The 26,981-nt window shown below is 42.4% G+C and overlaps 2 protein-coding genes across 5 annotated transcripts in view; both read right to left on the bottom strand.

Moving 5' to 3' along the window:
* Positions 1 to 8,233, bottom strand: part of pleca (plectin a) — a 77,662-nt gene extending 69,429 nt beyond the window's left edge. For 2 of the 4 annotated variants that reach the window (XM_046327175.1, XM_046327177.1), the window contains exon 1: positions 7,893 to 8,233. In XM_046327175.1, the coding sequence (XP_046183131.1) occupies positions 7,893 to 8,004 (112 nt within the window). In that variant the 5' untranslated portion in view covers positions 8,005 to 8,233. Of the gene's footprint in view, positions 1 to 755; positions 1,102 to 7,892 lie in introns of those variants that run through there. The other 2 variants (XM_046327172.1, XM_046327173.1) reach the window with 1 other exon arrangement.
* On the bottom strand, positions 1,508 to 26,981 carry LOC124013052 (fibrous sheath CABYR-binding protein-like). Its single transcript, XM_046327178.1, has 2 exons — positions 24,325 to 26,981; positions 1,508 to 2,970 (listed from the first exon to the last, which is right to left on the bottom strand). The coding sequence occupies exons 1-2, from the start codon at positions 26,543 to 26,545 to the stop codon at positions 2,966 to 2,968; spliced, it is 2,226 nt and encodes a 741-aa protein (XP_046183134.1). The 5' UTR covers positions 26,546 to 26,981; the 3' UTR covers positions 1,508 to 2,965.

Raw genomic sequence — 26,981 nt, 5'->3', positions numbered from 1 at the left:
CATCCCAAAGGCTGCGTGTTCGAAACACATTCCGGACATATTTTTCAACTTTGCAACTACTTACTACTTTGCAACTACTTATCATGTTAGCTAACCCTTCCCCTGACACCTAGCTTAGCTAATGTTAGCCACCGTCTCATATATTTAGCAAATATTGTACGGATTGCAATTCATAACATATCATACGAATTGTAATTTGTAACATATCATACGAAATGGATGATGGACATCCACAAACTACTACATACCACACGAAATGTAACATACCATACTAATTGGAGTGTCTCAGACTGACATGTACTATGTTACCTCTACCCCAGAGTCCAGGTTGTACTGTTATGCATTGGTCGACTTGCACGGGAATCATATAATCAACATACTATTTCAGACACACTAGTGAAAGTCACATACCATGAACAACACACACTGTAGGTCTAGATAAGAGGTTGACTGGTTTTTCACAAAAATAATAAAGCGCTTTGTCATATAGTAACACCGCAATTATATCAATACACTCTATATAACTTGTATTTTAATATTACTGCAGATATTACTAATAAGTTACTTATAAGGTTATTCTGAGAAGTCTCATTTTACAGTTGTTTTACCCTGAGCCAACAGTCCTTTACAGTCTTGTTTACTAATGATGGCATGGAATAGGTTAACGTTATCTGCCCGAACCAACGCTTCCCTGCCAGATCTCCTCCTCTCCAGTCCAGTAGTGCTGTATTGACGGAGTGTTGGACACTGCTTACCTGCGCAACACATTCTGCTGTACAAATGGGACCCCACTTCTCCACAGCTCATTTCATTGATGTAATTTGCACGTCCAAAAATAATATCCTGTTCGAAACCGCCATACCGAAAAGACACAGCGGCGGTACGAGTATCTTGAGCGTTCGCCATACCAAAACGGAGCACCCAGAAAGTTGTGTCGCGCGCGCACTCTGCTTTTGTCGAAAGAAGTGCCCGTGGAACTACGCGGCGTTCGAAACAAACGGTTTCTTTATTTTCTATCTCTTCAACATACAATAAAAAAACAAGGGGCTGTCGTATTAAGTTTACAATGAGTCAAATCTTCACGTTCTCAAGCCCAGCCCACATTATTTTGTTTAGGAAATTACCCAGTGAGCGCAGTCTCCCCGTAGCTTCATTCTACACGCGCCCGCCTCTGCGGGACAATGCGTTCTTAATCGGTGCTATTGAAATGCGATACTAAAGGCCATCCCCAATATAACAATCTGTCTGGACTGTTTCACATTAAACTGTTTCAGCCCGACACGCGATGTCTCTTTTACTAGCTGCTAGAGATTGTTTCATTTCAACTTTGACATAAATGATCCCTGAAGGAATGGTGTCAATAGCACTAGTCACCAATGCGCATATGATGTTGTCACAGGTGAGATGCTTGTTAAACATCTCACATTTTCATTGGTAATTTCATATATATTAGACACTATTTATATATTAGACACTATATTCATATATTTTGGCACTATTTCTCAACCCTTCCCAACCTTTTCGGTTACTGTACCGTACCACTAAATGCATTTTGCTCAGCATTTTGCCTGTGCATTTTACCAGTAGGCCTATGGTCTCACAAGTCTTCTCAAGTACCGTCTGTGGATAGGCCAAGGTCCTAATACCCCTGGTTGGGAGCCACTGTGCTAAATTAGTCAAATGTACTACATCTATTTTTTACATACAGTAAAAGTCAAAAGTTTGGACATACCTATTCATTCCAGGGTTTTTCTTTAGGTTGTAGGATAATAGTGAAAACGTCACAACTTTGAAATAACACACAATGAACCATCCAGTAACCAAAAAAAGGGTTAAACAAATCTAAATATATTTTCCATTCTTTCAAAGTAGCCACCCCTTGATGACAGCTTTGCACACTCTTGGCATTCTTTCAACCAGGTTCGTTCATGTACGGTATATTACTCTCCACCGGTTGTCATCATGTTGACAAGGGCATTGTTTGACAGATAATAGAAGGTGTGATGATGTGTTCATTTCTTCCTCGCTGTGTTGGTTAAGGAAAACAGCAATGCATCATTTATTTTCCAGTGTCTTTTAATGATGTTAAAAATAAGACAAACAAAAGGGGGTACATTTCCTGTGAGAAGAAGCCATTCGTTCAAAAACCATTTTAAAAATGGATAAAACCCACTAGGAGTCAGTTCATTTTCCAAACCTTATTATGCTTACTCAATGCAATCGGTGTAATATTGCCATAACCGACTGAAACATTGGGTGTAGTTGTTGGTTGGTTTTAGACTCAGCAGCTAAATCAGCCAGGATTAGATCATGGTTGCTAGACTGAGCATTGCACAAAATGTTGAATAAATTGGCTCTTTTTCCTTTTTTAGATTTTCGTCATCCATGTCATTCAACTATTTTATAGCATTTTTAACTAATAAATGAACTAACAGAGAATATGAAAAAGAAAGAAAAAGATGATCACAAAATGCATATTTAGGGTTCATGTACTTTTTGAGCCATAAAGAATGTTTGGCTGCATTCAATTATGAAAATATTTGACTGAACCGCTTACACATAGAGAGAGAAGGATGTAAAGAATGTATTAGAACCCGCCCCTTTCAGGTCACCTAATGCCCTAATGTACCTATGGACAATCTGATAGGATCAAGATATCGTGTGCTATAAAATAGAATTCAAACTTTAATAGAAAACTACAAAGTATGTTTAAGGCGATAAGATTATACGTTTCACATTTCAAAACATTCCTAATGACTAGTCACATAATGTAGGCACTTATTGTCAATGCTGACTATAAATCTATTAATCCATGTATTTGGCATACTCCTTTTTCATCTTTCTAAACTTTAAGGGCCGTTTTGTTGGAAGCTGTGAGTCAGGCGCTTCGCAGAGGTAGTTGATGGCATTTCGCTGAAAAGAGCGAGACAGTTTTGCTCTATGAGGGTTGTGGCAGGCCGGATCTTCATCCTATGAAACACAATTAGACAGTGCTCAGAGAGGCGGTGCCACCCGGAAATGGAACATTGCCATCCCATCAGCAAGGACATGCGGAAAATGAGCGAGGTTGAGGACATGCCAAGATGCTGGAGAAGGACAAAGATGTAGGCACATCTTTGCGCACACATGTGCATATGAAACTCTGGAATTGGAGTACTGTGTATTCGGTGGAGTATTTAGTATTGGTTGAATCTTGAATATTGGTGGAGTACATTGTATTGGTAGAATTGTGTGTATTTATCGAGACCTAAATCGCATTAGATATTGCCAGGGTGTGTCATTTGTTACATTAGATCAGGTGTGTCGCATTGATTTTACACCGTCGCATTGATTTTTGCATTCAGTCTTTAACGAGGTCCAGAAGGTCGTACTGGAAATTGGTTATATTTCCTTGCTGTCAAAATGTGCAAAACATGTTTCTCTATCCATCATTTTTGGATTTTTCGATGCTCCCTGACTGTCTAGGGATTATTAGCAAGCTAGACAGTCAAGAAACTGTTTGAATGTAGGATCATTGACTGTGCACTGTGATTATTAGCGAGCTAGACCATCAAGAAACTTTATGAGTATAGGTCCATTATAATTTCTACACAGTTTCAATTTGGTTCTAGTCATTTTAACATATATTGAGTTTTTACTCAAACCACCCGTAGGACGTATGTTTGACACCCCTGGATTAGATGAAGATTCAATGAAGAACTGCTTATAAGAACTGATCAAGAACTGATGAAAAGTACAATACCAAAGTAATCAAGGATAAAGGTGCAGTAAAAGAATAACATCTGAGAAAAGAACACAACAGGAAGTGTTTCTCATCTCAATGGAACTCGTAAACAAAGACAGTCTACCGCTTTGGCTGCATGAACAGACTGCTTTATTACCCACTATTACTATTAGGAGAAGCCATTGCCAAGATCAACTCAAAGCCAACGCCAAAGCTCTTCAATGTGGCCAAAGATTGATACATAAATACTGTTTTCTTGGTCTGTGCAAGGTACAGTAAAAGCTGTACAAATACACACATTCAATCAGCAGTGACGCTAAGATCTTGCACTGTGGCTGTGCTAATGGTTCTTTGATTATTAAAGCACACACTGGGTGTTTCTAAATTGCACCCTATTCCCTATATGGCTGTGCACTATGTAGGGATAGGGTGCCATTTGGGACACAGCCAACTGAATAGCACACATGCCTACAGACCCACTCTGGGGAACTTCCAGTCTGTTATGGTGGTATCCAGGACACACACACACACACACACACACACACACACACACACACACACACACACACACACACACACACACACACACACACACACACACACACACACACACACACACACACACACACACACACACGGGATTGAGTAAGGCACTATCAACCAACCTCTGCTGTGTGTGTGTGTGTGTGTGTGAGTTGGCCAGTTTTTATTTTAACTGTTTGGGGGGGGGGGGGGGGGGGGGGGTAAACGCCCTTCGCCACTCACCTCCCCTATAACTGAACTATGTCAAAGGCACCCTTGTCAATCAAAGCACTGCCTTATAGAAGTGCCAGGGCGGCCATGGTTGTCCCTCCACCGTCATCCAAAATGTGACCAATATACAGTTGAAGTCGGAAGTTTACATACACCGTAGCCAAATACATTTAAACTCAGTTTTTCACAATTCCTGACATTTAATCCTAGTAAAAATTCCCTGTCTTAGGTAAGTTAGAATCACCACTTTATTTTAAGAATGTGAAATGTCAGAATAATAGTAGAGTGATTTATTTCAGCTTTTATTTCTTTCATCACATTCCCAGTGGGTCAGAAGTTTACATACACTCAATTAGTATTTGGTACCATTGTCCTTCAAACGTTGGGGGATATTTAGCCCATTCCTCCTGACAGCGCTAGTGTAACTGAGTCAGGTTTGTAGGCCTCCTTGCTCGCACACGCTTTTTCAGTTCTGCCCACAAACTTTCTATAGGGTTGAGGTCAGGGCTTTGTGATGGCCACTCCAATACCTTGACTTTGTTGTCCTTAAGCCATTTTGCCACAACTTTGGAAGTATGCTTAGTATGCTCAATTTGGAAGATCCATTTGCGACCAAGCTTTAACTGATGTCTTGAGATGTTGCTTCAATATATCCACATCATTTCCCTCCCTCATGATGCCCTCTATTTTGTGAACTGCACCAGTCCCTCCTGCAGCAAAGCACCCCCACAACATGATGCTGCCACCCCCATGCTTCACTGTTGGGATGGTGTTCTTTGGCTTGCAAGCCTCTCCCTTTTTCCTCCAAACATAACGATGGTCATGATGGCCAAGCAGTTATGTTTTTGGTTTCATCAGACCAGAGGACATTTCTCAAAAAAGTACGATCTTTGTCCCCATGTGCAGTTGCAAACCATAGTCTGACTTTTTTTATGGCGGTTTTGGAGCAGTGGCTTCTTCCTTGCTGAGCACCCTTTCAGATTATGTCAGTATAGGACTCGTTTAACTGTGGATTTAGATACTTTTGTACCCGTTTCCTCCAGTAACTTCACAAGGACCTTTGCTGTTGTTCTGGGATAGATTTGCGCTTTTCACACCAAAGTGCGTTGATCTCTAGGAGACAGAACGCGCCTCCTTTCTGAGCGGTATAACGGCTGCGTGGTCCCATGGTGTTTATACTTGCATACTATTGTTTGTACAGATAGTATGCTTGGCTGATTTCTTCAGATTTTCCCATGATGTCGAGCAAAGAGCCACTGAGTTTGAAGGTAGGACTTGAAATACATCCACAGGTACACCTCCAATTGAATCAAATTATGTCAATTAGCCGTTCAGAAGCTTCTAAAGCTATGACATCATTTTCTGGAATTTTCCAAGCTGGTTAAAGGCACAGTCAACTACTAAGTATGTAAACTTCTGACCCACTGGAATTGTGATACAGTGAATTATGATAAAGTGATATAATCGGTCTGTAAACAATTGATGGAGAAATGACTTAGGACATCTACTTTGTGCATGATGACACAACTGACTCATTTTTCAACCTCTCCACACATTTATTGATAACAAACTATAGTTTTGGCATCAAGAGATGTGTGGAGAGGTTGAAAACGAGCATGTAAACTTCTGACTTCAACCGTAAGTATTTATTTTGAATGTGTAATATGTTCATCAAACACAGAAGCCATCCAATAATCTGCTAAAAGAAGTCCAATATGGTATGACAACAGTGAAAACAGTAGCATTAATTATTACTAAGGTAGCATTAGCAATGAAACCACAAATGTAATAGACTTCTGCCCTTCCCTATGAATTGTCTGCAGTGCAGTGCTGAAAGTTGACCAGGCCGAATGCAAAGCAGCTAAATATTAACACGCAGAGATAGAGATAACCCACAGTCTTTTTGTGCAAAGAAATGTTTGCCTGACATTTCACAGTCAAGCCAACATATTATCAGTTAGCATGTCTAGTTGTGGATTCAATAGAATAACGTGTGAACTTAATACGATTTGGGTCATACAGTAAGGATATTACTTAACAAAACAAGTAGGGCTCACTTGAAAAAAGGGATGTCAATGTCAATGTGACTTCCCTGGTTAAATAAAGTACAACGCTGTAGAAATCCCTTATCTAAATAGGTGGGTCCTCTAGTGACTTCCTGTGAGACTCGTCAATCTGGACAGAGTCGCTTAGGGTCAAGAGTCATTACCAGCCAAGGTACGGTACCTGGCCAAGGTTCAGGAAAACAACAAATTAGACCCCAAAATGTAATTTAAAGAAGATTGTGTATCAGATAAAGAGCTACTCAGACTGGTGCCGATTTGAGCATCCTCTTATGGCTAGCTGGCTGCATTACAACTTTACTTTATTGTCTCAACGATTAAGTGTACGGGTGTTTCTCATTTCACAAGTGCAGGTAATTATCCCCTCTCTCGCACGCGTGACATCTGCAGCCTTAAACTCAGGCATCCTGTAATTTGCCTAAGGGTGTGGTTGTCCCACTGTTCTGCAGAGGAAAGCCTGACAGGCTCACTGTGACAAGCTGTGTCAACAATACATTACATTTGAAAGGGGTGTCTGTGCCACAGGTATAGGGACGTAGCAAGCTAAACTTTACGAGGTTAACTGAGCCAAATCGTGTGTGTGATATTTCTTCAGAGACCAGAAGGCCTGATACTAGCCCATGTCTATAACCATTAACATTGTGAACATTCCATATAGGACCAAAGTGACGGCATGTTGAACATGTTCATAAACAAAAGGAGTCGTTCGAAAACAAAAATCACAATTCAGGACTTTTGCAATCACCTTGTATGCAAGTCTATACTGCAATCGCCTTGTATGCAAGTCTATACTACACAAGACCATTCAAATGTACCATGTAATAGATGAAACGTTATTATTTGATCAAACTCTCTATCCCATATCACACCACAACACATAAATGTTCCACTCTCACAAATAGAACAAATGATCTTCACGTGAAACAAAATGATCATATCTGTCTAGAGGTTATTTTTCAATGATAGGGAATCATTTATTTCTCCTTAGTGCATGTACCTTCATAACAACTTCAGATAAGTGAGACAAGACTGAGGCGGAACTACAAGTCGTGAATCCAACTGTGAAGCAACGTCAGTCAACAAAATACCACAGCATCATATTACAGCCGGCATTTACAGGGTTAACACCACCAACTTTACAGTCAGGAAATTTGAGATGAGAGGGAGAAGAAGAGGGGGAGCAGCATGCACCACAAAAGCACAGAGAGTAGAGAGGGAAGAGAGAGCAGACCATTTAAGACAAATGGTGACGACTAGAGACCTTCTGATCTCTATTCATGTGCCCCAAGGACATATTTACTGAAGTACAGTAAGCCTCATAACAAGTTTTTTTTTTCTCCAGCTGGTCTTACCTTCTCTTAACTGCCTCCTACGTTGCCTCCACTGCCAAACAGCGATCAAAGTGACAATATGTCCTACAACCACCAGGGTTGGGAACACGCTTCCAGGGGGCCTTTCCGGCATCAGGCCTGGGACCGAGTGGGGTCTCGCAAGATCCAGAGACAGCTGGGAGAGCCCGGGTGAAAGGTGAGGGTGTGTGGAGGAAGGGGGGGGCCAGCCAGGGGTGTGGTGCCGCCGTCCTGGACTTCAAACCAAAGAGGAAGCCAACATGCTTGCAACTTACGAGAGAGCAGAGCGAAAGAGCACCGCTCCCACCTTTTTTTCTCCTTCTGACTCAGACTGCTGGCAAAAGTGGCCGAGCTCCCACCCACTCTCTCTTGCTCGTTCCCTCGCTCCCTTCCTTCCACAATCACTCTGCTTCTCGTTCGTCCACTCAGACCTGCATGATTTTGCTTCTTTACTTAGCCAGGTACATTTAAGTCTATTGATTGTAGCCTTCAGGTAACACAGTAAAGATTACATAGATTGACATTAGTAAAATATGTCTAGTCAGATCTATCTCTCTTCAACTTCTCTGTTTACAATAGCCTTAGTTGGATGTGGTGTGGCCAAAGCCACATTCCTGCTTCATGTGTGAGAGCAACTATTAGCATACCGTAAATACCATACTATATAGGCAAACACAATAATGATAATAATGTTTTTAAACCTAAATAGCTTACCTTATAGCTTACTTTTGCACTATGCAACATTTTAACTTCCATTCATTATGTTTTATCTATTTTTTTATATTTTATTTGACCTTTATTTAACTAGGCAAGTCAGTTAAGAACAAATTCTTATTTTCAATGATGGCTTAGGAACAGTGGGTTAATTGCCTGTTTAGGGGCAGAAAGACAGATGTGTACCTTGTCAGCTCGGGGATTCGAACTTGTAACCTTTCGGTTACTAGTCCAACGCTCTAACCACTACTAGTCCAACGCTCTAACCACTATGTTGTGTTTACTATGTATGGTTCTTTCTTGTCTTTCTTGTAAAAGAGATGTACATTTCAACGTGACTTCTGATTAAATAAAGGATGAATAAAAAAATAAAACACCATCTCTGAAGGTAGTGTGGGAGACATCTCATAAAGTGAGATGTTGATCTAGATCTCTCTTTACTTACACAAGTATCTCTCCTGGACCTAGTTTCTGTCGTCAAAGTAGTGTGGTGTAAAGTGATCTCCTATTTTCTGTTGCTACTCCAACTGGTTTGCTCCATGGGAAGGCTCACAAACCTTTAGCAGTAAGCTACTCATTAATTTCCATCCTCCCCGTGAGTCATACAAACCAAGGATCTCACTATTTTTCTCCAATGGTTTATGTTCCTAGTTACATTTTTTCCCCTTCATTTTCCTAGAAGCTATGTCTTAACTCCATATTCATGTCCATAGGCTTTCCAGAAGTCTAAAGAACTGGGTCTTGTTTCTTGACCACTAAGAAATAAAAATCCCCCAACCTCCAAATACCAACTCACTGTTTAAGCCTTCTGCCTGTCAATCCAAACACCTACCCTATTCTTTCTGGACAAAGAACGTCATTAAAGACCTGAAGGTGAAATATCTTAGAGAAAACCCCGGAGTGGGAATGTTCCTTAAAACACAGATCCTGTTTTCATGGCTGTCTCTTTGTGAAGGTGCTCCCTTTGCAGAGCCACACAATGCATAAGTCCTTGACATTGGAATGTATCCCCCATCACAAAACAAACTATGACTTGTAAACCGTTCCAGAGGCACAAAACACACAAATAAAACCCGCAGACACACTTCACATGACACGCCCCAAAATACAACATCAAAAGTTTCATTCTGTGGGCAGAATAAGTGAGAGTATTGTAGCCTAAAACCACTGGAAGCAAACTGAACGGCATACAGTATGCTCTAGCCAAATTAGCAAGCCTTCCGGTCGGTTACGCCTCTGTCAAAGGTGCGAAGCCTGGAACCAGGCTAGTTTCCCAGTAACGATAAGCAACACACAGACACACTTTTATCAACCTACCATGTAATTATCTTCATCTATAGAAGATACCGCAAGAGGGATATTTAGCCTAAGAGGAGATATTCAGGATGTCAAAGACAGACCTGGTCTGAAGAGACAGAGGTGGTTTCTCTCGTATCTCTGTCTGATAACTCTATTATGAGGGGTGTCCCTTTCATGCTAATTTGAGGGTTGTCTATTTTACCCCTGCTGGTAAATGTCAACCAAAACCATAGTGACCAAAACTATTGTCAAGGGGATATGGAATAGGCCTACACATTTAAGTTAAAAGTGGACACTGAATGGGCAATATGGTCATGATGACAAGCTAGGAACCTGACAGAAGAAAATATTCTTCTGGCTTCGTGATGTCACATCAACACTCCCAACGACATAGGTGGAGTCTGCCCCAATGTTTACCACATTTAAACCACGTAGACAAGAGTGACTCATAAGAAATACATCTCAACAACAGGCCTCAACTACAGTGTCGTGAAAAAGTATTTGACCCCTTTCCAATGATTTTATTTATTTTAATTGTGTGTGGGGGGGGGGGGGGGGGGTAGAGCAGATTTAATATTGCAGACAGATTGTGGTTTCCATCGATGTATATATTACAGCCTCTAAAATATATATATATATATATATATTTATTGTCCCTCACCAATCTACACACAATACCCCATAATGGCAAAGCAAAAACAGGTTTGTATGAACTTCAGCAAATGTGTAAAATAAAATAGACATATTCAGAGACCCTTTACTCAGTAATTTGTTGAAGAACCTTTGGCAGTAATTACAGCCTTGAGTCTTATTGGGTATTGACACTACAAGCTTGGCACACCTGTATTTGGGGAGTTTCTCCCATTCTTCTCTGCAGATTTTCTCAAGCTCTGTCAGGTTGGATGGGGAGTGTCGCTGCACAGCTATTTTAAGGTCTCTAGAGATGTTCGATCAGGTTCAAGTCCGGGCTCTGGTTGGGCACTTGTCCCAAAGACACTCCTGCATTGTCTTGGCTGTGTGCTTAGGGTCGTTGTCTTGATGGAATGTGACTTCACCACAGTCTGAGGTACTGAGTGCCCTGGGGAAGGTTTTCATCAAGAAAAGAATACTTTGCTCCGTTCATCTTTCCCTCGATCCTGACTAGTCTCCCAGTCCCTGCTGTTGAAAAGCATACCCACAGCATGATGCTGCCACCACCATGTAGGGATGGTGACAGGTTTTCTCCAGGCTTGTCTCTTGGCATTCAGGCCAAATAGTTCAATCTTGATTAAATCAAACCAGAGAATCCTGTTTCTCATGGTCTGAGAGTCTTTTAGGTGCCTATTGGCAAACTGCAAGTGGGCTGTCATGTGCCTCCACACAATGGCTTGGTTTTTGCTCTGACATGCACTGTCAACTGTTAACCTTATACAATGGTTCCTCCTTTAAAAGTTGTGTCATACTGCGGCACACCCTGCATGCTGCTGCAGCATTCTGTGGCACGTTATCTATTTGTCAGCCATTTCTTCTGTTACTGCAAGTTATTGCTAGTTTAACCACCAGAGGGCATCTTTTGAGAAGCATTTGATAGTATTCCATATTGGCATTACCAGAGAATTTAAAACCTTTTTTGTAATAACATAGTATATGGGATTGATTTTAAGAACTTTGGCTTAATTAATTTGATTAATATTATGGTGTTTCCATTTTTTTTTAAAAGGTCAGTTTGTAAATTCAGACTGTTTCACTCTCGGAGCGCACACTGGACGTTCGGGCCGAGGAGTAGGGTTGATTTAGCTTTACAGCGGCAGTCAAGCTAATATTTGCTAGCTACTTACAGACACAAATGAGACCACTCTGACCATTTTACTCACCCTAGCAGAGCTGGTAAGGCAGTTTTCGTGTTAACCAGAGCTTTGGTAACTGTAAATGTGGTGCTGGAAACAATTTAATTGTTGTCATGTGTAGGCTGGACACATGACATTTTTAACAACGTTCTTTTCAGATAAAAATGAGTTCATTGCATCCGTCGTGGAGCCCAGTTTCATAATATGACCATATTTCCCAGCTGCTTGCTGTTGTTTTGAAGTCATTGCAAAAAAAAACAGGCCTGATTTTGTGCATTTTTCACCCTGCCAGCTCCTTTTAGTTCAATTGAGCACCGTGGCACCAACTCGCCTTCTGAATGTTCTATTCCCAGCTTATTGTTCAATGTCACAATGCTTGCTTCGCCATTACATTTACATTTAAGTCATTTACATTTACATTACATTTAAGTCATTTAGCAGACGCTCTTATCCAGAGCGACATACAAATTGGTGCATTCACCTTATGACATCCAGTGGAACAGCCACTTTACAATAGTGCATCTAAATATTTTAAGGGGGGGGTGAGAAGGATTACTTATACCTGACGGGGACTGACTTCTACAGCTACAACTGACTTCTACAGCTACAACCCAACCTGACCGGGACTGACTTCTACAGCTACAACCCAACCTGACAGGGACTGACTTCTAGTTACAACCCAACCCAACCTGACCAGGACTTACTTCTACAGCTACAACTCAACCTGACAGGGACTGACTTCTAGTTACAACCCAACCTGACAGGGACTGACTTCTACAGTTACAACCAGACAGGGACTGACTTCTACAGTTACAACCCAACCCGACCAGGACTGACTTCTACAGCTACAACCCAACCAGACAGGGACTGACATCTACAGCTACAACCCGACCGGGACTGACATCTACAGCTACAACCCGACCGGGACTGACTTCTACAGCTGTTGGCAATGAGACCTGCTCACGTTGTTTTATAGTTAAAATGTAAACAACAAAATGTAAACAACAAAAGGGGAACCACTACTTTAAGGTCTCAGAGCGAGTGATGTCACTGATTGAAACATGTTGTTGTGAGTTTATTTTCCTGCAAAAGTGAATACAAATGAGCTATAGTGAAGACATTGTCAGCTACTGTATATGATATGGTCATTAATTGAACTGGCTAGCTAGCTAACTTAACATAAGCTAGCTAGCTAAAAAGCTAGAAATAAACCAAAACATTGTTTAGAAAGTTGCTTATAGTTGCCTGGTTTGAGAGAGCGAGTGATGTCACATATACTTAATACATGTCTTTTTTTAAATACACCAGTTATGCTATTTTGGACCACCAGGCTGCTGATGTCATGCAGCCTGTCGTTTTTGTGTTCATACTTTTTCATAACGGCAAGTTTGATGACGGACAACAATAAAATGTTCATTCTAACGGCGACAACTGTCGATAGACGTATTATAAACCAGCCTTTGGTCTTGAAATCTTTGGTTTAGTACATGTGAATCCTTAAAGAGATGGGTGGGGCTAAGGCTTAAGAGGGGGTGAACGATGCTGAATGGGTGTAGACAAAGAAGAGCTTTCCAGTTTGTGTACCAAACATTGAAGGGCCATTTTCTCAAAAGTGGGGTAACAAGTTTAGCAACTTTCAAAGCAGAATTACTTTCCCATTGTTCCTCTTGCAGTTTATGATATACAATTTTCTAGCTCCGAGTTTCTACTTTTATCCAACGAAAAAAAAACACAATTTGAAATGTTGCTACATAAGACCGAATTGAGCCGGTCGGTCACATATAGGGAATAGAGTACAATTTTGGATGCAGTCACTGGCTCGCTTACAGTGACGGCTAGCAATTAACCATACTGCCCCTGCATAGGAGTGCGACAGGCGGCATCCCAAATGGCACTCTATTCCCTATATAGTGTACTACTTTTGACCAGAGCCCTATGGCAGTGCTGGAAAAAGTACCCAACTGTCATTCTTGAGTAAAAGTAAATATACTTTAAAAGAAAATTAGTAAAATAAAAATAAAGGCCCCCAGTAAAAGTCTAAAAGTATTTAGTATTACTTAATTGTCAAAAGTAAAAGCATAAATAATTTCAAGTTCCTTATATTAAACCAGACGGCACCATATTCTTGTTTAGAGAATGTACGGAAAGCCAGGGGCACACGCCAACATTCAGACATAATTTACAAACTAAATGTGTTTAGTGACTCCGCCAGACTAGAGGCAGTATGGGATGACCAAGGATGTTTGGTTGATAAGTGCGCGAATTTGACTATTTTCCTATCCTGCTAAGCATTAAAAGTAGTTTTGGGTGTCAAGGAAAATGTACGAAGTAAAAAGTACAATATTTTCAAAAGGAATGTAGTGAAGTAAAAGTAGCCAAAAATATAAATGGAAAAGTAATGTACAGATACCCCAAAAAACTACTTAATACTTTAAAGTATTTTTTACTTAAGTTCTTTACACCACTGCCCTACTGGCCCTGGTCAAAAGTAATGCAGTAAATAGACCTTTTCACAGACCTTTTTCTCAAAAGTATCTCTGGTGCTAAAGGTCCCAAAGCTTTAGCGCATGTGCAGATCACGTTCTGCCCATGTGTTTATTCTCTACTTTACATACAGTCTGCTCTACTCTTAGGGAACAGGCTACTCTGGCGAATGGTGATTGTTTAATAAAGTTAGATCAAAGCTGAATCAATTTCTGCAAGATCACGTAATGATAGTAGGCTATTGTGCATAACAGAACCGAATATAATAGCATAGTATAACATTACTGTAACCCTAACCCTTATTCTAAACCTAACCCTAACCGTAACCTTAGCAAGCAGTTGCTTATCAGCAGATAGTTGGTTGGTAGTATGATGATCTCTAGAGCCTTTTGTGTACCTATTCAGGATACATCACCATGAAGAGAATGACATTCATATGTATGTATAGTACAGATCAGGGACCCATGGTGTCATTCTGTTACAATCATCCTGATACCGGGTCCAATCCAATTCACTTACAGTAGTTCAATAACCGAAATAGATTATTTTCTTCAAACTCAAGGTGTCAGCTGACAGTACATTCTTTCCGAAGACATCATTAAAACTTCATTTGGAGTAGACATTTAACAGAGTTTTTGGAACTGAGGGACATTTTACTGCCGTTCTGTTACCAAACCTGACATCTGCGTTTTTCTTCGAGTAAATGCTTTTTTAATGAAATTGTTAAAGGTAGTGCATATGCACAGAGTTGTATGGTTCATTTAACTTTGCAGTTCATGGTTTTTGTTTGGCATACTTTTAAAGTGAAGAAATGTCAGAGGCTGTGTCATTCTGTTACCGTAGATTTGCCCAAATGCATATCCCCATTAAACTGATTGAGAAGAGAAGGGGACCACAAAAATGCGTGCGTAAGGTAGAGGTAAAGAAAGACATGTGCAGAACGTGATTGCGCAGAACCTTCAGGTAATTTAGTGCTAGAGATACTTTTGAGAAAAAAGGTCAGGGAAAAGTGGGATCCGCAGCCACTCTGGATAGAGAATAGGGTGCCATTTGGGACGCACACACTGCCCTTCATTGGGGAAAAAAACAGGACGGGGAGTAGCCACTCAGAGGAGTTCATCCTGCTCACACCCCCTGGATTTAGCCAGCTCTGGGGAACCTGATCCCTGGCAGAACCAGACTGCGTGAGTGGGAGGAGCCTGCCCGACAGCTCTTGGTCTTACCATAAAGTTTGTGCTACAACTCTGCTTCACAGTTATTACTTATTGTCAAGATAAAATCAGCAAATCCAAATAGATGGAACGTAGGCTGTGTCTCGTTGGCTGGCAATTTATAGACCACAAATCTCAACTTTCACTAGTGAAACAAGTTTACCACATAATCGCATCAAAAACAAATGGAATCTAGCTAAATACATAATATGACCAAAAGTATGTGGACAACTTGGGTTGTGCCGTGGCGGAGATCTTTATGGGCTATACTCGGCCTTGTCTCAGGATGGTAAGTAGGTGGTTGAAGATATCCCTCTAGTGGTGTGGGGGCTGTGCTTTGGCAAAGTGGGTGGGGTTATATCCTTCCTGTTTGGCCCTGTCCGGTTGTGTCAACGGATGGGGCCACAGTGTCTCCTGACCCCTCCTGTCTCAGCCTCCAGTATTTATGCTGCAGTAGTTTATGTGTCGGGGGCTAGGGTCCGTTTGTTATATCTGGAGTACTTCTCCTGTCCTATCCGGTGTCCTGTGTGAATTTAAGTATGCCCTCTCTAATTCTCTCTTTCTCTCGGGGGCCCTGAGCCCTAGGACCATGCCTCAGGACTACCGGGCATGATGATTCCTTGCTGTCCCCAGTCCACCTGGCCATGCTGCTGCTCCAGTTTCAACTGTTCTGCCTGTGATTGTTATTATTTGACCATGCTGGTTATTTATGAACATTTGAACATCTTGGCCATGTTCTGTTATAATCTCCACCCGGCACAGCGAGAAGAGGACTGGCCACCCCACATAGCCTGGTTCCTCTCTAGGTTTCTTCCTAGGTTTTGGCCTTTCTAGGGAGTTTTTCCTAGCCACCATGCTTCTACACCTGCATTGCTTGCTGTGGAGTTTTAGGCTGGGTTTCTGTACAGCACTGAGATATCAGCTGATGTACGAATGGCTATATAAATCAATTTGATTTGATTTGACCTGCTTGTCGAACATGTCATTCCAAAATCATTGGCATTAATTTGGAGTTGGCCCTTTGTTGCTGCTATAACAGCCTCCACTCTTCTGGGAAGGCTTTCCACTAGATGTTGGAACATTGTTGTGGGTACTTGCTTCCAATCAGCCACAAGAGCATTACTGAGGTCGGGCACTAATGTTGGGCGATTAGGTCAGGCTCGCAGTCAGCGTTCGATGGGGTTGAGGTCAAGGTTCTGTGCAGGCCAGTCAAGTTCTTCCACACCCATCTCGACAAACCATTGTTGCCACACAGTTGGGAGCACCGAATCGTCTACAATGTAATTGTATGCCTTAGCGTTAAGATTTCCCTTCACTGGAACTAAGGGGTCTAGCCGGAACCATGAAAAACAGCTCCAGACCATTATTCCTCCTCCACCAAACTTTACAGTTGGCACTATGCATTGGGGCAGATAACGTTCTCCTGGCATCCGCCAAACCCAGATTTGTCCGTCGGACTGCCAGACGGTGAAATGTGATTAATCACTCCAGGGAACACGTTTCCACTGCTCCAGAGTCCAATGGCGGTGAGCTTTATTCCATATAACGCTTGGCATTGTGCATTGTGATCTTAGGCTTGTGTGCGGCTGCTCAGCCATGGAAACACATTTCATGAAGCTCCCGACTAACACTTCTTGTGCTAACGTTGCTTCGTGAGGTAGTTTTGAACTTGGTAGTGAGTGTTGCAACCAAGGACAGACAATTTAAAGGTGCTTCAGCGGTCCCGTTCTGTGAACTTGTGAGGCCTACCAGTTTGCAGCTGAACAGTTGTTGCTCCTTGACGTTTCCTCTTCACAAAACAGCACTTACAGATGACCTGGGCAGCTCTAGCAGGGCAGACATTTGACGAACTGACTTGTTGGAAAGGTGGCATTCTATGACTGTGCCCCGTTGAAAGTCACTGAGCTCTTCTGTAAGGCCATTCTACTGGCAATGTTTGTCTATGGAGATTTTATGGTTGTGTGCTCAATATTACACACCTGTCAGCAAAGGGTATGGATGAAATAGCCAAATCCACAAATATGAAGGGGTGTCCACCTACTTTTGTATATATATTGTAGCTTAAATGTGTACCATATGCTACAGGTTTATCACAGAGAGATGTAATGCCACTACTGTTATGTGATACACTAGCAGCATTAGATCCCAGCTTTAGCAATGCAAACCTAATGCTGACACCTCTTGGTAAGAATACTGTACTGTACCTGTAGTTAAAACGTCCTACCTTGGCCCTGTTGAATCAGATCTTCCATGAAGGATCTACCATAATCAATCGTCATAATAGCTAATACAAAAATATATATATTCACAATACAACAACAGAGAGAAAATGATACCACTAGCTACTAGAGTCTATTCTCTGTGTGCATTTACTCTTTCTACACTCGTCTCCCTACTGTTAGAATTGAGTATCTCCAGCAGCAACAGCCTGAGCTGAAACAGGGAGTGGAGGTCAGATTAAAAGGTGGCTGCCACACGTTCCCATCGGAGCTCCATCGTGTAGGAGCTGAGGCTTCGCCCCATTTAGCAGGAAAAATGGCAGAAAAAGCAGTGTTCACTAAATGAACTCACATTTCCCAATATCTTTTTATTTTTACCTTTATTTATACAGGTTTTTTTCTGACTGAGATAATATCTCTTTTCCAAGAGAGACCTGGTCCAATACAATCTTGCTGAGTCATTCTTGCTGAGTCATTTATCAGCCTGCAGAGAATGGAAAGTTCTCAGGGGGGCTGAAACAGGCCATGTGGAGGAAGCATCCACAGGCCAGGACTGAAACAAACAAAAAACAGTCACCTTACTTTTCCCACTTAATAAACACAACTACTTGAGTAGTTGAGTAGTTAAACATGAGTGTACAATATGTCATGTTTTTCACTTGAATGTTTTGTTCTCTATTTATCAATGTAATATCCATGTATTTCAGTGTCTATGACAACTATGTGGGTATTATTACAACTTTATCCATACTGTACACAGATGGGGAGTAGAGCTGTTACCCAGCAGATGGCAGCAGCAAGTCCAGCGAGTTTTACAGCTCGTGGACGCTGGGTGTGAGCGTGGACGTGTCGTGTGTGGATGCATATTGATGCAGTTGCCCCATGCAATTGCCTTTTTTTGAGGCATCTATCTTCTGAACTACATTTGAACAACAATGCATTAATTGTCCTATAAATGCATTGTAACATTATAATTGTCACTACATGCAGGATTCACACACAGGATCATCGGGTTCAGGTGAGTGCCTCGTTTATTGTCTGGCAATAAAGCAAACAACGTAGGTGTAAAGCAAACAGCGTAGGTAATCAAGTTAGAAGTGACAATTCTCCAGCTCTGTATTTGCCTTAATCATAAAGAAAAAAAGGCGTTCAATTACACAATGCAATTGCATAGCTTTAATCTTGTGATTCTCTGCGCACGCTCATATTTATTCTGCCTCACGCGTGCCGCTTAGAGGAAACATTGCTCAACACCATCATCCCAGACACCCGGGACCCACTCCTATGTGCATACTGCCCAAAAAGATCTACAGATGATGCAATTTCTATTGCACATTGCCCTTTTCCACCTGGACAAAAGGAACAGCTATGTGAGAATGCTGTTCATTGACAACAGCTCAGCGTTCAACACCATAGTGCCCTACAAGCTCATCACTAAGCTCAGGACCCTGGGACTAAACACCTCCCTCTGCAACTGGATCCTAGACTTCCTGATGGCCCGCCCCCAGGTGGTGAGGGTAGTTAACAACACATCTGCCACGCTGACCCTCAACACGGGCGCCCTCCAGGGGAGCGTGCTTATTCTCTTCCTGCACTCCCTGATCACCCATGACTGCGTGGCCGCGCATGTCTCAAACAACATAATTAAGTTTGACGATGACACGATGGTGGCAGGCCTGATCACCAACGATGGTGCCAGGACAACAACCTCTCTCTCAATGTCAGCTAGACAAAGGAGCTGATCGTGGACTACAGGAAACCACATCGATGGGGCTGTAGTGGGGTGGGTTGAGAGCTTCAACTTCATCGGTGTCCACATCACTAAGGACCTATCATGGTCCAAACACACCAACACAGTCGTGAAGAGGGCACGACTGTAACGGCGTTCGTCTGTTGAATGAAGAGAGTCGGACCGAAATGCAGCGTGTAGGTTACTCATGACTTTAATGAACTGAATCGCGGTACATGAAATAACTGAAATACTAAATACAAAAACAACAGAACGGAACGTGAAACTAATTACAGCCTATCTGGTGAATACAACACTGAGACAGGAACAAACACCCACGAATTACAAAGCGAAAGTCAGGCTGGCTAAATACGGTTCCCAATCAGAGACAACGAAAAGCACCTGACTCTAATTGAGAATCGCCTCAGGCAGCCAAGCCTATACAACACCCCTAATTAGCCGCGATCCCAAATACTACAGACCCCAATACGAAAACAACATATAAACCCATGTCACACCCTGGCCTACCCAAACATATAACAAAAACACAAAATACAATGACCAAGGCGTGACAACGACAATGCCTCTTTCCCCCTCAGGAAGCTGAAAGGTTTTGGCATGGGCTCTCAGATCCTCAAAAAGTTTGACTGCTGCACCATTGAGAGCATCTTGACTGGCTTTATCATCGCTTGGTATGGAAACTGCTTGGCATCTTAGCTTCCGAACAGCTTCTACCCCCAATCCATAAGACTGCTGAAAAGTTCAGCAAATGGATACCTGGACAATTTGCATTGACCACCTTTTTTTTTTTTGCACTGGCTTTATGCACACTCACTGGACTCACACAAACACACACTTTCACACTCTTCACATACGCTGCTGCTACTCTGTTTATTATCGATCCTGGTTGCCTAGTCACTTTACCCCTACCTACATGTACATATTACCTCAACTACCAACACTGCTGTTACTATGTTTATTATCTATACTGGTTGCCTAGTCACTTTACCCCTACCTACATGTACATATTACCTACCCTACTACCAACACTGCTGCTACTCTGTTTATTATCTATACTGGTTGCCTAGTCACTTTACCCCTACCTACATGTACATATTACCTCAATTACCAACACTGCTGCTACTCTGTTTATTATCTATACTGGTTGCCTAGTCACTTTACCCCTACCTACATGTACATATTACCTCAATTACCAACACTGCTGCTACTCTGTTTATTATCTATACTGGTTGCCTAGTCACTTTACCCCTACCTACATGTACATATTACCTCAATTACCAACACTGCTGCTACTCTGTTTATTATCTATACTGGTTGCCTAGTCACTTTACCCCTACCTACATGTACATATTACCTACCCTACTACCAACACTGCTGCTACTCTGTTTATTATCTATACTGGTTGCCTAGTCACTTTACCCCTACCTACATGTACATATTACCTACCCTACTACCAACACTGCTGTTACTCTGTTTATTATCTATACTGGTTGCCTAGTCACTTTACCCCTACCTACATGTACATATTACCTCAATTACCAACACTGCTGCTACTCTGTTTATTATCTATACTGGTTGCCTAGTCACTTTACCCCTACCTACATGTACATATTACCAACACTGCTGTTACTCTGTTTATTATCTATCCTGATTGACTAGTCACTTTACCCCTACCTACATGTACATATTACCTCAATTACCAACACTGCTGCTACTCTGTTTATTATCTATACTGGTTGCCTAGTCACTTTACCCCTACCTACATGTACATATTACCTCAATTACCAACACTGCTGCTACTCTGTTTATTATCTATACTGGTTGCCTAGTCACTTTACCCCTACCTACATGTACATATTACCTCAATTACCAACACTGCTGCTACTCTGTTTATTATCTATACTGGTTGACTAGTCACTTTACCCCTACCTACATGTACATATTACCAACACTGCTGTTACTCTGTTTATTATCTATCCTGATTGACTAGTCACTTTACCCCTACCTACATGTACATATTACCAACACTGCTGTTACTCTGTTTATTATCTATCCTGATTGACTAGTCACTTTACCCCTACCTACATGTACATATTACCTCAATTACCCCAACTACCTCGTACCCTTGCACATTGGCTCGGTACTGGTATTTCTTGTATATAGCCGTGTTATTATTATTTTATTGCGCTACTATATCCTTTTTTCGCTTATTTGCACATTTTCCGTACTTTTTAACTCTGCATTATTGGGAAAGGGCTTGTAAGTAAGCATTTCACGTTAAATAGCACTGCAAATAGTACTGCTGGATTGAAAAGTCATAGTCAAATCAAAAATATAACACTTTTAGCAAAAAACATGTATCTTTAATTTACAATCTGTAGAAACTATGAGATTATAAAGGTTCAGAAATGTTATGAAACAGCACAGTTAAAAATATATCGGTAAATAGAAACGGGATGCTCTTCAGAAATAGATGGGAGGAAAGAAAAGCATTGAAAAATACATTGTGTCCGTAAAAAGTTTGGGGTCACTTAGAAATGTCCTTGCTGATGAAAGAACATTTAAAAAGATCTCCGTTAAAATGTCAAATTGATCAGAAATACAGTGCAGACATTGTTAATGTTGTAAATTACTATTGTAGCTGGAAATGGCTGATTTCTATGGAATATCTACATAGGCTTACAGAGGCCCATTATCAGCAACCATCACGCTTGTGTCCCAATGGCACATTGTGTTAGCTAAGGGCTAATTGACTATTAGAAAACCCTTTTGCAATTATGTTAGCACAGCTGAAAACTGTTGTCCTGATTAAAGAAGCAATAAAACTGTCCTTCTTTAGACTACTTGAGTATCTGGGGCATCAGCATTTGTGGGTTCGATTATAGTCTCAAAATAGCCGGAAACAATGACATTTCTTCTGAAACTTGTCAGTCTATTCTTGTTCTGAGAAATGAAGAATATTCATTGCGAGAAATTGCCAAGAAACTGAAGGTCTCATACAATGCTGTGTGCTACTTTCTTCACAGAACAGCACAAACTGCCTCTAACCAGAATAGAAAGAAGAGTGGGAGGCCCCGGTGCACAACTGAGCAAGAGGACAAGTACATAGGGGCATAGGCACGCACAGTACAGTACAGTGTCAGCCCTCAGCATACTGCTCCAATCCTTATTTGAACACAGCTGGCAACAAAAACAGCACCAAAGCCACACTGGCTAATTATCTAATGTAAGGATACTGAGCTCCGTGCAAACCCTTCATAGACTGTGTGGTTTTTACCTACTAGTCTGATAATAGTGTCTAATAAGTGGTGTTTTCAGTGGATCTTTTCAACTAGGAGTGAATGTTGTGGTGTGTGGTTTTATCCTTGTGTGTTTTAAATATGTATTTCTCCAGCATTTTGGCAGTCCTCTGTACAATGGCACATCATTTCACACAGTGAAAACAAATACACAAAAGATGATTCAAATCATGCAACAGGTCAGGCATATAACATTGAAAAATTAAATGCAACATATACACTACCGGTTAAAGGTTTTATAACACCTGCTCATTCAAGGGTTTTCCTTTATTTTGACTATTTCCTACATTGTAGAATAATAGTGAAGACATCAACACTATGAAGTAACACATATGGAATCATGTAGTAACCAAAAAAGTGTTAAACAAAAACCTAAATATATTTTATATTTGAGGTACTTCAAATAGCCACCCTTTGCCCCAATGACAACTTTGCACACTTGGCATTCTCTCAATGTGCTTCACCTGGAATGCTTTTACAACAGTATTGAAGGAATTCCCACATATGCTGAGAACTTGTTGGCTGCTTTTCCTTCACTCTGTGGTCCGACTCATCCCAAACCATCTCAATTTGGTTGAGGTCGGGTGATTGTGGAGGCCAGGTCATCTGAAACAGCACTCCATCACTCTCCTTATTGGTCAAATAGCCCTTACACAGTCTGGAGATGTGTTGGGTCATTGTCCTGTTGAAAAACAAATGATAGTCCTACTAAGCCCAAACCAGATGGGATGGCGTATCGCTGCAGAATGCTGTGGTAGTCATGCTGGTTATGTGTGCCTTGTATTCTAAATAAATCACAGACAGTGTCACCAGCAAAACCACCTCCACACCACACCTTCATGTCTTAAAGTAATGATGGACTGTTGTCTTACTTTGCTTATTTGAAGATGTTCTTGCCATACTATGAACTTGGTCTTTTACCAAATAGGGCTATCTTCTGTATACCACCCCAACCTTGTCACAACACAACTGATTGGCTCAGACACATTAAGAAGGAAATAAATCCACAAATTAACTTTTAACAAGGCACACCTGTTAATTGAAATGCATTCCATTTCATGACTACCTCATGAATCCTATAGAGAGAATGCCAAGAGTGTGCAAAGCTGTCATCAAGACAAAGGGTGGCTATTTGAAGAATCTCAAATATCAAATATATTTGGAACACTTTTTTGGTTACTACATGATTCCATTTGTTATTTCATAGTTTTGATGTCTTCACTATTATTCTACAATGTACAATGTAGAATAATAGTAAAAATAATGGAATACACTTGAATGAGTAGGCGTTCTAAAAATTTGACCGGTAGTGTAAGTGTTCTGAGAATTACATTTCATTTTACAAGAAGAAGTACATTTAGTTAAGTGCAAAGCAAGCAAGCCACAACCATGCAGTATCAGACTATTATATCATGCATCCTGCAAGTGACATATGATTTAGAGAGTCTGGTTATTGTTTCGCCTTATGGAAAATGACAAGTGCATTACTTGTATCATTATTGGATCTAATTAACCACAGATCACCCTCCCACACATTCACAAACAAACAGTACCCATAGAAACGTCTGTGATGTCACTGATGCAGGAAAAGACTGTAGTCGAAGAAGGGTTAATAACTAGAAAGAGCTCAAACCTTGTAGAGCATCAGGCCAGATCTTCTTCACCTCCTCCTCCTCCTCATCAGGTTCCTCTGTGAGAAAGGCCCAGTCATCCTGGGGAATGGAACTTTTCAGAGCGGCAACGGGGCACTCAGAGGGGATGACAGGGGCAGTACACTCAGCCCCAAAGAGAGGACTAGCCTCTTGCTCAAGTCCAAGCTGTGAGACGGTGCCTGCCATTCCAATGGAGGGGGCTTCCATGAAGGCCTCAGACTGGGAGATTTGGTTCTCAAACACTGTGGAATACACCGTGGAGCTTACTACCTGGGAGGTTACCTCAAGTGGCATCTCAGATCTGAAGGCTGCCATACCAGCGGGTATTTCTTGAGTGATGTGCTCTAGCACTGTCTGCTGATGGTACTCTGTGAGGTCTGTGAAGTCCTCTGTGACTGGGCGTAGAGGGGTGGGAAGGTCAGTGTCAGAGTCTGGCTCAGTGGTATCAGCTTTGGTCAATGGGACGGAGGCCTTAACCTCCGGTATGGCTTCTGTAATTGTAACTGGTTTACTTTTGGCCTCTACGGCGCCTTCTGTTGTTGTAGATGGCTCACTCTCAGCTTCAATGTTTTCTGTGGTTGTAGCTGGCTCACTCTCAGCTTCAATGTTTTCTGTGGTTGTAGCTGGCTCACTCTCAGCTTCAATGTTTTCTGTGGTTGTAGCTGGCTCACTCTCAGCTTCAACGTTTTCTGTGATTGTAGCTGGCTCACTCTCAGCTTCAACGATTTCTGTGATTGTAACTGGTTCACTCTCGGCTTCAGTAGCAACTGCAGCTGTGATTGGTTCAGGCTCAGAGGCCTCAGAATCAGAAGAAGCCTCAGACAAAGAGGCCTCAGGCTCCTCATGAGTGGATGGTTCCTCCTCAACTTCTTTGGGCTCTTCGAGTATCTCAATATCAGTATCATGTGGGAGGTCTTCGGGAGGAACTTCAGGGGCATCCCTGACAACCACCGCCTGAATGGCAGCGGCTTCTTCAACAACCACCATCTCCGTGGCAGTCACTTTCTCAACAACATCTTCGACCTCTTCAGTGGACTCTTGGATGGACTCTTCAGCAGACCCTTCAGTGGATTGTTTGGGCTCTTCTTCAAACTCTTCAAGAGGTGCGGTGGCCTTGAGGACCTCCTCCTTAATGGCCTCACCCACCTCAGGCTCTGGGGCCTTTTCAGCTGCTTCTTCTATCTCCTCCACAACTGGCTTTGGCTCCTCCTGATCCCACACATCTGAGAGCACCTCTGCCGCTTCCACAGCGGTGATCTCTTCCTTTTGTGGCTCAGCCTCTTCAACAGGCATGGGGGCCTCAAATGACACTTCCTCAACTGTCACCTCCTCCACGACTTTCTCCAATTCTAGGGCTGGGGCCTCTGGTTCCACTGCAGGGATGAATACTGGTTCAATGATCTCTGCAAAAGGCACGAGCACAGCAACTTCCTTGGTCTTCTCTTGCTTAATAGGAGCAGGGGCAGGAACTTCAGGCACAAATGGTTTGACATCTCCAGCTGGGGCAGGGGATCTGACAGGCCTAGCCTCCAGAGGAGGAGGATAAGCAGGGCCACGTGGAGCAAAGCCTCTCCTCTGGCCCTCTTCTGGCACACGCTGTTGCTCTCTGTGGAAACCTTGGCCTCTTCTGAAGAAAGTCTGGGTCTCAGCTCCAGGCTCCCCTACAGCTCCGCGTCCGTGGCCCTGGTAGGAGCCCCTAAACCTCATTGCGAGCCTCACACCCGAGGCCTCCTCCTCGCCGGGGAGTCCCCTCTTGTGGCGGTAGCCCTGGCGGTCTATCATGCCCTGCTGGCTCTCCTGTCCGACCCTGGGTTTGGGGGCGTAGAAAGGGGGGCCCTCCACGGTCTGGACCACTCCACGGCTGGCCCGACGCATCATGTTCAGGGTGGACGCGGGGCGACGCACGCGCTGCAGGGAGCAGGGCACGATCTCAGGTGGCAGACGCAAGTAGTCCCGCAGGTACACAATACCCTCGTTGGTGAGGTACCAGTAGGAATGCTTCCATGCAAAGGTCTCCCGCACAAAGCCTTTGGATTTGAGGGAGCCCATGGCCTTTATCACCTTCAGGTTAGCAACCCCCTGGATCTCAGGGTGCATGCACTGGGGACGCCTGTCCTTCTTGGCCACCATGACGCCATCCCGAAAGAGGAGCTCATAAATGGCCCTCAGATCTGCCAGGGGCATTACCATGCCAGCAACCATTTTGACTTCTTGGGTTTTCTTTTAAGGCCTAATTAACTTATTTTGTTTAATTCAGAGGAAACTGAATGCAGTCACTTCTGGTTATACAATAGCAGAACCGGCTGCCAAGTATTAAGACTTAAAATGTTTTAACAAAGTCCTACAGTCTTGTGTATTTCCTTATTTCTTCTAATGTGTTGGGGGAAAAATATATATATTTCAGTCCCACAGAACACAGGAAATGTTCCCTATGAATCAGTTTCCCTTGGAAGTAAAAAGGCACTGATCTACCGAAGTGCCTGAGTCAGTGTGGCACAAAAAGCAAGCCCACAACCCCTCCTACCTTCTCTCTGGTCGGTGGAGAAACAGCCTGGCCGAGGCGAGTAGGGAAGAAAAGGGGAAAAGCGAAGGGGGTGTGTGCACACGCGGGATGCAGAGAAAAAAGGAAGGAAGCTAA

The sequence above is a fragment of the Oncorhynchus gorbuscha genome, linkage group LG24, assembly GCF_021184085.1.
Source record: "Oncorhynchus gorbuscha isolate QuinsamMale2020 ecotype Even-year linkage group LG24, OgorEven_v1.0, whole genome shotgun sequence".
NCBI classification, from domain to species: domain Eukaryota; kingdom Metazoa; phylum Chordata; class Actinopteri; order Salmoniformes; family Salmonidae; genus Oncorhynchus; species Oncorhynchus gorbuscha.
Note: the sequence above shows the minus strand (reverse complement) of the source record. Positions and strands in the feature narration are given on the sequence as shown.

Bases quoted from the DNA above. Each gene is read 5' to 3' on its own strand.
- LOC124013052 (XM_046327178.1), bottom strand. From the start codon at position 26,545: ATGGTTGCTGGCATGGTAATGCCCCTGGCAGATCTGAGGGCCATTTAT.